A 12,882-nucleotide genomic window follows, 5' to 3' on the forward strand; every position below is an offset into this window, starting at 1 on the left:
ACAACTGGAGAATTCCTGCACTGCAACAAAGGATGACACAATGAAGATCCTGCATGCCACAACTAAGACCCAAGGCAACCAAATAAATAAGTAAATAAATAAATATAAAAAAAAAAAGAACTCCCATTTAGGGTCACAATAATCCCATGGGATATGCAAAGAAATGTAAATAATCTTTTAACTTCTTAATTTGATTAATTTAGACTGTTTTTCTCCCTCCAGATTCATCGAAGCAAGGACAAATGGAAATTCTATCTGAAAGATGGTGTTATGTGTTTTGGAGGGAGAGATTATGTATTTGCAAAAGCCATTGGTGATGCAGAGTGGTGAAACTTACGAGCTCAGTACATCATAAACATCAGAGGAACTATATCACATATTGTTCACTGTATGGAATTTAATAAAATTATAATTCAGATGCAGATACAAATATACAATGTTACATTTCTTTCATTTTATATTTCAGACTGTTTAACAGATTTTTATTTTTTAACCCTCATTGTGCCACTACAAAGCACAGATGTATTAGGTGTGATGTAGCATGGAGAAATTTCATATTTCTGTAATTCTGAAGTAAAATTTAAGTCAGACTCCAGTTCTCCAATATGGCAAGGTCAGTATCAGTTATGAGACTGGGGCTGGTGTTCCTCCCACTGCTCAGCAAACCATGTTACAAAAGATCCTGGAGAGTCTTGTGAGTACCTAGATATTCAGGAAGGCATCTCTAGATAAAACTAGTCTACATTTATCACTGACAGTATGCTGATTGTGCAAGCCCAGATGGGTCCTTGGAGACAGATGCCTCAGTTGAGCCTACAGTAGAACATGAAAATCTTTGTCGATGCCAGGATCCCTAGAGCCAAGGATTAGCCTCTGGGTTTATCTTGTGGCCAGACCATTCTTCTTTGTACCCGATATTTCCCTGGGGAATTCTAGGGAGTGGGTTAGGTTTCCATTTTAATTCTTAGAACTTCATATTTCTGTCTTCTTCCTTCATCTCTAATTTTTTCCTACTTTTCTTACAGTGGAAGACTCCTTTGCAAAGTCTTATAACATCAAACATAATGTCTCTCTTCATTTTTCCTAACAGGGAATTCCCTCATTGAGTTTAGGCTTTCTAAATCAAAAGTCAAGAAGAGATGTTCTCTTCAGGAACCTTCTATTTTGGTGAGACAATCTCATTTGATAACAGAAGACCTGGATAATTCTTAAAATCAGAGAGTGGAAACAAAATAGCTCTCATTTTCTTAACACCAATGAAAACAGAGCAAATTAATATTTCAGTAAACTATTCTGCAATATTCTCTTTCTTAGTAATAGATTCAAATTCCTTAAAGGAAACTTTTCCCCATCATACTGCTGCTTTTAGTGGATGGAGTGTGTGTGTGTGTGTGTGTGTGTGTGTGTGACTCAGTCATGTCTGACTCTTTGCAAACCTATGGACTGCCATAGGTTTGGACATAGGAGACTGCCAGGCTCCTCTGTCCATGGAATTCTCCAGGCAAGAATACTGGAGTGGGTAGCCATTCTTTCTCCAGGTGATCCTCCTGACTCAGGGATTGAACCGAAGGTCTCCTGCATTGCAGGCAGATTCTTTACTGTCTGAGCCACCAGAGAAACATGGTCTCTAAGTTTAGGATCCCTACTTTTGGCCCTAAATAGTGTTCTCCACTCGGACTTCCCTTGTGGCTCAGGTGGTAAAGAATCCACCTGCAATGAGGGAGACCTGGGTTCGATCCCTGGGTTGGGAAGATCCCCTGGAGAAGGGAAAGGCTACCCACTCCAGTATTCTGGCCTGGAGAATTCCATGGACTGTATAGTCCATGGGGTCACAAAAAGTTGGACATGACTGAGCGACTTTCACTTGCTCACTAGTATTCTTCAGGACAGTAATTCTGTAACAAAAAGAAGTTCCGAGATGGAATGGGTGAAAAGCTCCTTGAGGGTTAGATTCCTGCATCTGGCTGGTCACAGGGTGAATTCCCCATCTCTTTTTCAGAGAGAGGCATCCCTACTTAGTTTAATTTATTCCAGTGCTTGTTCTGTTCTACCCAAGTGACTCAGCTTCTGTTAGGTCTTTTGAGATATTTGGGTAAATCTCATCTGGACCGTGGACGACATGAGCGGGACACTGCCTTTGGCCTCAAGGTGGCAGCTGCATGAGGATTCAGTTAGTACTAGTTGGGTGGGCTGGTGCCTTCTTCGTCCTCAGGCTCACTGTCCTTTTCACCACCACCTCTGCTATTTCACATCCTGCTCTGGCTCCTGAGAACTTCCAGGAGCTATGGATTCTTCATGGATGTTACCCACCAGGAAATGTTCATCTTTTCCCTTCATGGATGTTACCCACCAGGAAATGCTCATCTTCTCTACATGGAAGGCAGAAAGAGGGCACTTATCCTCTGTGTCATTTCTGAAATGTACTCCCCCACCCCCACCCAGTGTAGAGGAGGGCACTTTCTAGACTTCAGGTGCTCTCAGTCACCCTGTATTAAGTGCTGAATTTATCGACAAGGTGTGTTCACTTGGAAATTGGGCTTTAATGTGTTGGTTTAAGTGTTTGGGAGAGGTGATAATAGTTGTTTCTAAAATTCCTTTCCTCTTTTCCGTGGTGAATTTTAAATTCTCACTTTGCTTCAGTGATTTTTAAAAAAACTATATTACAAATACTACTATGTTGTCCTCTTTATTTATGTGGTACATTTTATCAGAAAAAAAGTCATTGTCTCATTTGTGTCTTTGCATGCCCTCATGCCTCTGATTCTGTAAAAATGTAAAAACATCCATTTAAAATAGACTTACCACAAAACAAAACAAGCTCCGTAATTATTACCTTTGCACGATAGTATAAATGATGATAGTTTGGGTGGTGAATGCACAGAGAACTAAGAGTCCCCAAATTATTGTGGACCTAGGTGCCCTTTTATCAGTCTCAAATAGTACTAGAAAAGAATCCTGAGTCTTGAAAAGTTGTGTAAATTAATGGTTTAAATGTTATTTTGGCCAGTGCCACACTAAGAAATGGGCTCCCCTGGTAGCTCAGATGGTAAAGAATCCGCCTGCAACACAGGAGACTGGGTTTGATCCCTAGGTGGGGAAGATCCCCTGGGCGAGGGCATGGCAACCCACTCCAGTATTCCTGCCTGGAGAATCCCCATGGACAGAGGAACCTGGTGCGCTGTAGTCCATGGGGTCGCAAAGAGTTGGACATGGCTTTGAGTGACTAAGCGCCCACTAAGAAGTAAACTTTAACAACCAGTATGTGTTTGCATGTACATAGATACATATAGCACAAATAAAAGTATCAGAAAATCATATCTGCTTTTAACATGATAGCCTCCTATCTCTGATTCTATTCTGTTCATTAGAAAAAAATTGTTGATGGTATTGGCTCTATAAGTTGTTTCACTACCTACTGATGGGTCATATTAAAAAAAAAATTTTTTTAACCCATGTGTTAAAGATAAAATGAAACATATTAACCTATTTTAAAAGAGAAGATTATTCTCTAAATCCTGTAAGTTGTGAATGTATCTGAGACCTGGCTTTGATATGGTATTACTTTTAGGAACCTCTTTATCATGTCCAAGCTTAACATTTCTTGTTACATATTTTAGCAAAATGTCATAAAGTGAGTTATGTGGTCTTGTAAATACCATCCTACACCCTTTTATAGATGGTGAATGTGTCCCTAATAAAAAGGTTACAGTTTATTGTGTTATGTGAAATTCACATATCATGTATAGTAATTCAGACTTTTTCTCATGCATGCATCCCATAGAGCTTTTTTTTTTTTTTTTTACATGCTTTCCACCTCTCCCTGTCGACTGCGAAGATCTTGAGTTTGCATAGTTAGTCTCTTAGGGACTGACCAGCTGACCTTGCCTGGATTACCTTCTTACCTGTTTCATTCAATGTGCTATAATATGTGTAAAAAAATCATATGTATAGCTCAGACTTCGTAGGGCAATGAGAAGCCAGTTCTGGCTGAGGAACTCAGTTGAAGTCATTTAAGTTGTGTAGCAAAACTAGTAACTTTAGAATGAATCAGTTCAGTTCAGTCGCTCAGTCGTGTCCGACTCTTTGCGACCCCATGAATTGCAGCATGCCAGGCCTCCCTGTCCATCACCAACTCCCAGAGTTCACTCAGACTCACGTCCATCGAGTCAGTGATGCCATCCAGCCATCTCATCCTCTGTCGTCCCCTTCTCCTGCCCCCAATCCCTCCTAGCATCAGAGTCTTTTCTAATGAGTCAACTCTTCGCATGAGGTGGCCAAAGTACTGGAGTTTCAGCTTCAGCATCATTCCTTCCAAAGAAATCCCAGGGCCGATCTCCTTCAGAATGGACTGGTTGGATCTCCTTGCAGTCCAAAGGACTCTCAAGAGTCTTCTCCAACACCACAGTTCAAAAGCATCAATTCTTTGGCGCTCAGCCTTCTTCACAGTCCAACTCTCACATCCATACATGACCACAGAAAAAACCATAGCCTTGACAAAATGAACCTTTGTTGGCAAAGAAATGTCTCTGCTTTTGAATATGCTATCTAGGTTGGACATAACTTTCCTTCCGAGGAATAAGCGTCTTTTAATTTCATGGCTGCAATCACCATCTGCAGTGATTTTGGAGCCCCCAAAAAGAAAGTCTGACACTGTTTCCACTGTTTCCCCATCTATTTCCCATGAAGTGATGGGACCGGATGTCATGATCTTCGTTTTCTGAATGTTGAGCTTCAAGCCAACTTTTCACTCTCCACTCTCACTTTCATCAAGAGGCTTTTGAGTTCCTCTTTACTTTCTGCCATAAGGGTGGTGTCATCTGCATATCTGAGGTTATTCATATTTCTCCCAGCAATCTTGATTCCAGGTTGTGTTTCTTCCAGCCCAGCGTTTCTCATGATGTACTCTGCATAAGTTAAATAAGCAGGGTGACAATATACAGCCTTGATGTACTCCTTTTCCTATTTGGAACCAGTGTGTTGTTCCATGTCCAGTTCTAACTGTTGCTTCCTGACCTGCATACAGATTTCTCAAGAGGCAGGTCAGGTGGTCTGGTATTCCCATCTCTTTCAGAATTTCCCACAGTTTTTTGTGATCCACACAGTCAAGGCTTTGGCATAGTCTATAAAGCAGAAATAGATGTTTTTCTGGAACTCTCTTGCTTTTTCAACGATCCAGCGGATGTTGGCAATTTGATCTGTGGTTCCTCTGCCTTTTCTAAAACCAGCTTGAACATCAGGAAGTTCACGGTTCACATATTGCTGAAGCCTGGCTTGGAGAATTTTGAGCATTACTTTATAGCAGTGGTTAAATGGGTGGTGAGAAGGGGACTTTAGTGGGGGAATTTATTTCAACTTTTGTTAGTAGGTTAGTACAGTGCTGTTTGTCTGTAAATATACTCTGAGCTAGTTGGAAATTTTATAATTTGTAACTAGAAAGCTAAATTATAAATAGGAAGCTCATGGTAGCAACTCTTAGGAAGTAACTTGATATTAATAAAAATGTTATACATTATGAAAAAACTTTTTCCAGTTGTGAACATGTTTTATTGAAATCTTTGTGGCATAAAGATTCTTAATTTGCATGTGAACTTAATACATTTTTGAAAAAACTAAAACCAGGCTCTTTATCACAAATGTTATAACTTTTGGACAAAATGCCTTTTAAAAATATTTTGTAAGTTTAGATGAATTACTCCAAATTGATTAAATCTTTTTAGTCATTCTGCAGTGTACATCAAACATGGTAATACAAAACCAAAAAATGCAAGATAGAAATATAAATTTCTTGAGCATTTGATGTTTTATGTATGAGAGATTATGTAGATTAGGAACATACACTTTCTATGAAGCCATCTCATAAGAAAAATGCTCCTTAACAAAGATTGTTTTGTATTTCAGTTATGAAAATGAATCAGCTAAAAATATTAATTGCCTTACTTGTAAGACTAGGATAGATATAGTGGGAGAAACAAAGAAGTAGGTGAGAAGTTACTAAAGGAATTTATAACGTGTGTGAAATAAGAGATATACATGTAAGATAATAATACCATCAGTGTAGAACAAAAAGAAGGGATACAGATGATAGGTGCTAAAGAAGTTTAAAGAGATAAACCATTGTGGATTACATATTTATTATTTATGCCCTGCTCTATTTGACTTTAGTGGATTGGGGAGGGAATCTTGAATTTTTGGTAGGTATATAATAAGATGAGATAGGATTTTAGGAAGGTTAATCAGTGGTGGAAGAATTTTTCTTTGGAAGAAAAGTTATGACCAACCTAGACAGCATGTTAAAAGGCAGAGACGTTACTTTGCCAACAAAGCTCCATCTAGTCAAAGCTATGGTTTTTTTCAGTAGTCATGTGTGGATGTGAGAGTTGGACTATAAAGAAAACTGAGGACCGAAGAATTGATACTTTTGAACTGTGGTGTTGGAGAAGACTCTTGCGAGTCCCTTGGACAGCAAGGGGATCCAGCGAGTCCTTCCTAAAGGAAATCAGTCCTGAATATTCATTGGAAGGACTGATGCTGATGCTGAAACTCCAATACTCTGGCCACCTGATGAGAAGAACTGACTCATTGGAAAAGACCCTTATGCTGGGAAAGATTGAGGGCAGGAGGAGAAGGGGACGACAGAGGATGAGATGGTTGGATGGCATCACCGACTCAATGCATATGAGTTTGAGTAAACTCCAGGAATTGGTGATAGACAGGGAAACCTGTCCATGAGATGCTGCAGTCCATGGAGTCGCAAAGAGTTGGACACAACTGAGCGACTGAACTGAAGTAAACTGAATCAGTGGTGGTGGGTATGAGAGTATGGCCATAGGAAAGGTTAGATATGAATAAAAATGAGGGAGGTGTAGAAATACTTGAGAGGTAAGGGGAAATGGCCTGAAATGTGGGAATGGTGATAGGAATGCAAAATAAAGAACTGATGTGGAAGACAATTTGAAGGGATAACTAATGAATGAAAGGATGCGAGGATGAGGAAGATAGTACACTATGACTCTTGTGTGTTAAAACTTAAATTATAATGTAGAAAGTAAAGATCAGTATTTGTGGGAAAGGCTGTAAAAGTTGTTTTCAGAGTATAGGTACAAGTAAGGCTAAAACAATAAAGGTATAATTTATTATTTAAAGTTATCTATAAGGATATATTTTATTTTTTCTTTTGTTTACTTTCTGCTGTTTTGCTTGCTTAATTGTTTTGGTTCTGTGATTATCAATCAAAAAGTTTACTGTGTGTGTGTGTGTGTGTGTGTATAGCAACATGACTAATTAGCATTCTCTCATCATTGAGACAAATTCTAGAACACTTGCTTACAAGAGAGAGAACAGCATCTGAATAAAGACAAGCAACTAGTTGTGGAGTAGAAAAGTCAGAAATATGAAAAACACATTATAGAAAAGAGATATTTTATAAAGTTTATACTTTTTTTATAATCTACTTTGAAATACTTTGCAAAATGGCATAATAATTGAATGCAGACTAAATGTGTGGAGAGTCTAGTTGTGACTTTACATTTATTTAACAAATGCCAAAGAAGAGCGAAAAACTGAAAATAACCCAGATATCCATTGATAAGAAAATAGAAAACAGTGTTATATTCATACAATTGGATACTATTCAGCAATGAAAAGGAATGAACTATTGATTCAAGCAGCAGCAGCAACGATGAATAGCAAAAACATTGTGTTGAGTCAAAGAGCTTTATACAGAAGAATATTAACTATATGATTCTATTTATATGAAATTCTGGAGCAGACAAAAATTCATCTCTTAGGAAAAATATAACCATTATTATCCTGGGCTTCCCAGATGGTGCTAGTGGTAAAGAACCCTCCTGTTGATGCAGGAGACACAAGAGCCCCTGGAGGAGGGCATGGTAACCCACTCCAGTATTCTTGCCTGGAGAATCTCATGGACGGAAGAACCTGCAGGGCTACAGTCCGTGGGTTGCAAAGAGTTGGACATGTTAAAACAGCTTAGCATGTATGCATTACTACTCTTGTTTCACTTTCATGCATTGGAGAGAGAAATGGCAACCCACTCCAGTACTCTTGCCTGGAGAGTCCTGGGGATGGGGGAGCCTGGTTGGCTTCCATCTATGGGATCTCACAGAGTCGGACACGACTGAAGCGACTTAGCAGCAGTAGCAGCAGCAGCAGCAGGGCAGAGGGGAGGGATTAATTAGGAAGTGACATGAGAAAACTTTCTGAGGGTGAGTGTTCTGTATCTTCATGAAGGTTTGGGTTACATGGGTGTATACATTTCTTAAAATGCATTAAATGGTATGCTTAAGGTTTGTCTATTTCATCATATTTAAATTTTACCTTAAATATGTAAACAAATATTAAACTTCAGTTAATGATAAGCATACTGAAGGGTTTAAGGGCTGACAAATACTGATGTTTGTAACTTAAATTGCATCAGAATTGATGGATGGATAAATACTGGATAGATATTAATAATTATATAGAATTATTTTTCTTATCATGATATTTTCTAAACCAATATAGTAAAATGTTGAGTCTCAGTATATGGGTGTGCACTGTACAATTATTTCAAATTTTCATATATTTGAAAATATCACGATAAAATGTTGGGGGAAATTAAAAGAACTTTGAATACATATTAAACCTTTGGATGGCTATGATTTACCAATATGGGAGGAAAGTTATGAACAACCTAGATAGCATATTCAAAAGCAGAGACATTACTTTGCCAACAAAGGTGTGTCTAGTCAAGGCTATGGTTTTTCCTGTGGTCATGTATGGATGTGAGAGTTGGACTGTGAAGAAGGCTGAGCGCCGAAGAATTGATGCTTTTGAACTGTGGTGGTGGAGAAGACTCTTGAGAGCCCCTTGGACTGCAAGGAGATCCAACCAGTCCATTCTGAAGGAGATCAGCCCTGGGATTTCTTTGGAAGGAATGATGCTAAAGCTGAAATTCCAGTACTTTGGCCACCTCATGCGAAGAATTGACTCACTGGGAAAGACTCTGATGCTGGGAGGGATTGGGGGCAGGAGGAGAAGGGGATGGCAGAGGATGAGATGGCTGGATGGCATCACTGACTCAATGGACATGAGTCTGAGTGAACTCCAGGAGTTGGTGATGGACAGGGAGGCCTGGCGTGCTGCGATTCATGGGGTCGCAAAGAATCGGACACAACTGAGTGACTGAACTGAACTGAACTGAACTGAAAACAGTGTTAAAAGGCTGGGGTCCTGAATCAGAACTTTGAGTTTGAATCCTATAAGTTGAAGCTTTTATCAGTTTTGACAACTTGGGAAAATTGTAATGGGCTTTCCTCTATTCTAAAATGTGAATGATATCTTCATCATAGAGTTTTATGAGATTAAGTGGGTTGAATTATATAAAATACTTATCAAGATGCTTGACATATAATAAACTTTCAATAAAGTTAAAGTTTCAATAAAACTTACAAAAGCATTGCAGTTAAAACCATAATTTTATTGTCCTATAAGAGTCAATTCTGATAAATAAAATACCTTCTAGCAAATATTGGATATATTTTTCAATACCTTCAAAGATAAAAACTATGAAAGTTAAATATTTTAAAATATTTAAGCATTTTCTTTTACTTCCATAAAAGATAGGGCCCTAGAAAGAAAAAGAAATCATTTTATTTTTCTTGTAGATTTCATAACTTCAGTGTCATTCAGCACATTTTTTGCATGCTATTGCTGAGATCCTGAGCTAGGAAATAAGGAAGCAAAATTGAGACAGGGTTCCTACCCACAAGGAGTTTACAGTCTACTATTTAATGCTTCACTGCTCTTTAGAGACTAAATGTCAGACCAACAGGATGAAATACGCCTTTAGATGCTTACCTTACATTAATTCTAAATAGTATAATTTAAAATTTTAATAATTATTAAATCTAGGATCCAGATATGGGATAAATAAATGTCTAGGACAGCACTGTCCAATAGAACTTTCTGTGATGATGAAACTGTTCTGTATATGTGTTGTTCAGTATAGTAACCACGGGTCATGTATGGGTATTGAGCACTTGAAATGTTGCCGAGTGCAGTTGAGAAGACACATTTTTAATTTAGCTTAATTTAGCTGCCTGTGTCTTGTGGGTACCAGATTGGACAGTGCATCTCCAGAGTCTATATTTCTCAAACTGTCTGAGGAAAAGGACTAGTTATTTCAAATTTCAAATCTCTTATGGACTAATATTTTTGTAAAAATGCAATAAAAATTACTGTAAGGATGAAATGAGAAAAAAATTACAGTCATGCAAAACACCATCTCATTTTTGAAATAGTAGATACAGCAGACATAAAATTAATCTGTCAAGATTGCTGTAAAAGTTTCTAAACAATCTGTATTGTTATCATGTGCCAGTGACAAATAGTTTTTAGACTGGCCATGGTCATGGAACACATTTTGAGCTAGGTAGAGAGTCTTTTTTTGCCTAATGTGCCTAACACATAATTTCCTGAAACCAACTCTTTGTTAATATTGCTGGTAGAGATAAATTTTTTACATATTTAAGTATAATTCAGTAATGTGTTTACTGATATCACAGTTAACACTCCTTACAGCAAGTCTTGTCCAGGACAGCTGAATATTGACATTGTAATGTAGTCAACTTGAAGGTAGACCGGGAGGGCTTATTTGATCCAGTGAAGCCATTTTTGCAGTTGGAGATATAAGCTGAAAAATCCTTCCTCCTATAAAGTTCAGCTCGATATTTACAGCAGCCAAATTTGCTCAGCAACAGAAAGAAATCCCTTCGGAATGCCTTCGTGAAAATTGCGTACAGAAACGGATTGGCGCATGAATTGACAGGATAAAAGAGAACCAGTAGAACCTTTGAGTTGGTTACTGTAATGAGGGGCACTTTGAAGGCAGCTGAGATGGCAAAGAAAGAGATTGGTGCCATGCAGGTGAAATCGGTGAAGATGAGGACCGCCATTTTCTTAGCAATCTTCGTATCTTTGTTGGTAGCCATCAGCTCTGGATTTTGAACTGCAAAATAAATTTTAATGTAGCAAGCACAAATGATGATGAAGGCCATCACGTTGAGAATCAGGATGGTTAAGATGTAGACCTGTGAGAGCGTGCTTTCCACATCCATGGGGAGGCAAATGCTGACCTTCATGTAATTGCTGACACCCACAAGAGGCAACACGGCAATGAGAGTAGAAAAGAGCCATCCTCCGAGCATGACTGGAATGGCATGTTTCAGTCGCAGCTTTTGGTCCAGTTGAATAGCATAGGTGATGGTGTGCCATCTTTCTAGTGTGATGACTGTGAGGGTGTAGACAGAGAGTTCACTTGCAAACACAGTGAAAAAGCCAGCCGTGCTGCACCCACTCCCTGTCTGCCAGTCTATGGCATGGTTGTAATACTGGCCTTTGGTCTGGGCATCAACTGAGGCAATGAGCAGCAGGTAGAGTCCCATGCAGAAGTCTGCAAAGGAGAGATTGCACATGAGAAAGCGGGGGACTGTCAGTTTATAACGACTGGTCAGGAGAACCAAGAGGACAGTTACGTTTCCCGTGATGGCTAGGATATTAATCAGCCAAATCAGGACTCTAAGGAAGTCGTAGCCCATAATGTCTTCACAGGGATTGAACGCATCTGGTTCAGGAGCACACTGGAGTGTCTTGGGTAAGCAGAAACCATAGTCATAATCCCAGCCACTCGGTTCACTCTCAGCAAAGATGGTGGAATAACTGTAAGAAGAATATTGTGACTCAGTGTAAACTTAAGAGATTTTCTATGATTCTGGGTATTGAAAAACATTTAGAAATCGTCCCTAGTGGTTTTTTGTTTTCTTTTTTTAAGGACAGCAAACTAAAGGAAACAAAGTCAAAACAGCCTCAATCTTATATTTATTTGTTATCTGAGAACTCTGAATTGGTGTAGGAGTTCCTTAAGAAGGGAACGAAAAGCCATTTAGATTTTTTTTTAATATGCAGATTTTACACAGTGATGCAAGGATTTAATGAAGCTGTTTACAGAGCATTCTTTTCTTTGGAAAACAAATTTAGAGACATAATCTATGCTTGCTCAATCTAAAAAAACTTTCTTGACATTTTCTTAGCTATTTATCTCCTTTAGTTGCTAACCAAATTGCTATCAAGCTGTTTGTCTGCAGTAGAACACAAATGGGATTGAAAGGCTCACACTATTGAAGATTATCAGCTTTGGGAGGACATGCTGAAGTCCTTGGTTAATCAGGCAGCCCAGTTGAGAAATGGAACCAAGGTTAGGTTACTCAGAAGAAATTTAGGAGCAGAGGGAGAACAGAGTCATGAACAATAGAAAGAAATAATTGAAAATAGATAATTCTTAGGATATGAGTCAGATTCAGAGAGTGGATTGACTGAAGAGGGACTGTGTCCCTAGTGAAGGAATGGTCCCACTCTGGCACTCCCTTTCTCCCAACCCCACCGCTACTGCTTGAGTTCAGATTTTCATTCTTTCTAATGGGACAGTTACATTAGTTTTCTTCATGGCATCCTTCCCCCAATTTTAGCCCTCTTCCTAGTCCATCTGTATATTCCTACTGGAATGGCTTGTCTTATGCACAATACATTAATTCCAACATTTCTTAGTTTCTCATTGGCTATGGGATAAACTCCAGACTCCTTGTGAAGACCTCTAAGTCTCTCCTTGATCTGCATTCTGTCTCCTCTTCTAACCTCATCTCTAAGAAGCTGCGTGTGTGTGCGTGCGCAGGCATACCCAGTCTTGTCTGACTCTCTGCGACCCCATAGACTGTAGCCCACCAGGCTCCTCTGTCCATAGAGTTTTCCAGGCAAGAATACTGGAGTGGGTTGCCATTTCCTATTCCAGGGGATTTTCTTAAACCAGGGATCGAACCTGCATCTCTC

The 12,882-nt window shown here is 39.0% G+C and overlaps 2 protein-coding genes across 5 annotated transcripts in view; one reads left to right on the top strand and one right to left on the bottom strand.

The window, feature by feature from the left end:
* The window catches only part of GTF2A1L (general transcription factor IIA subunit 1 like), a 168,394-nt gene that overhangs the window by 49,707 nt on the left and 105,805 nt on the right, over window positions 1-12,882 (top strand). For 3 of the 4 annotated variants that reach the window (XM_055540054.1, XM_055540051.1, XM_055540055.1), the window contains one exon: window positions 223-422. The exons of the other annotated variant lie outside the window; for it this stretch is intronic. In XM_055540054.1, coding sequence (XP_055396029.1) covers window positions 223-330 — 108 coding nt within the window. In that variant the 3' untranslated portion in view covers window positions 331-422. Of the gene's footprint in view, window positions 1-222; window positions 423-12,882 lie in introns of those variants that run through there. 4 annotated transcript variants of the gene reach the window in all.
* The window catches only part of LHCGR (luteinizing hormone/choriogonadotropin receptor), a 63,135-nt gene continuing 60,818 nt past the window's right edge, over window positions 10,566-12,882 (bottom strand). Inside the window, exon 11 of the mRNA XM_055540047.1 lies at window positions 10,566-11,718. Coding sequence (XP_055396022.1) covers window positions 10,566-11,718 — 1,153 coding nt within the window. The remainder of the gene's footprint in view (window positions 11,719-12,882) is intronic.

Source organism: Bubalus kerabau, chromosome 11 (assembly GCF_029407905.1).
Source record: "Bubalus kerabau isolate K-KA32 ecotype Philippines breed swamp buffalo chromosome 11, PCC_UOA_SB_1v2, whole genome shotgun sequence".
Lineage (NCBI taxonomy): Eukaryota > Metazoa > Chordata > Mammalia > Artiodactyla > Bovidae > Bubalus > Bubalus kerabau.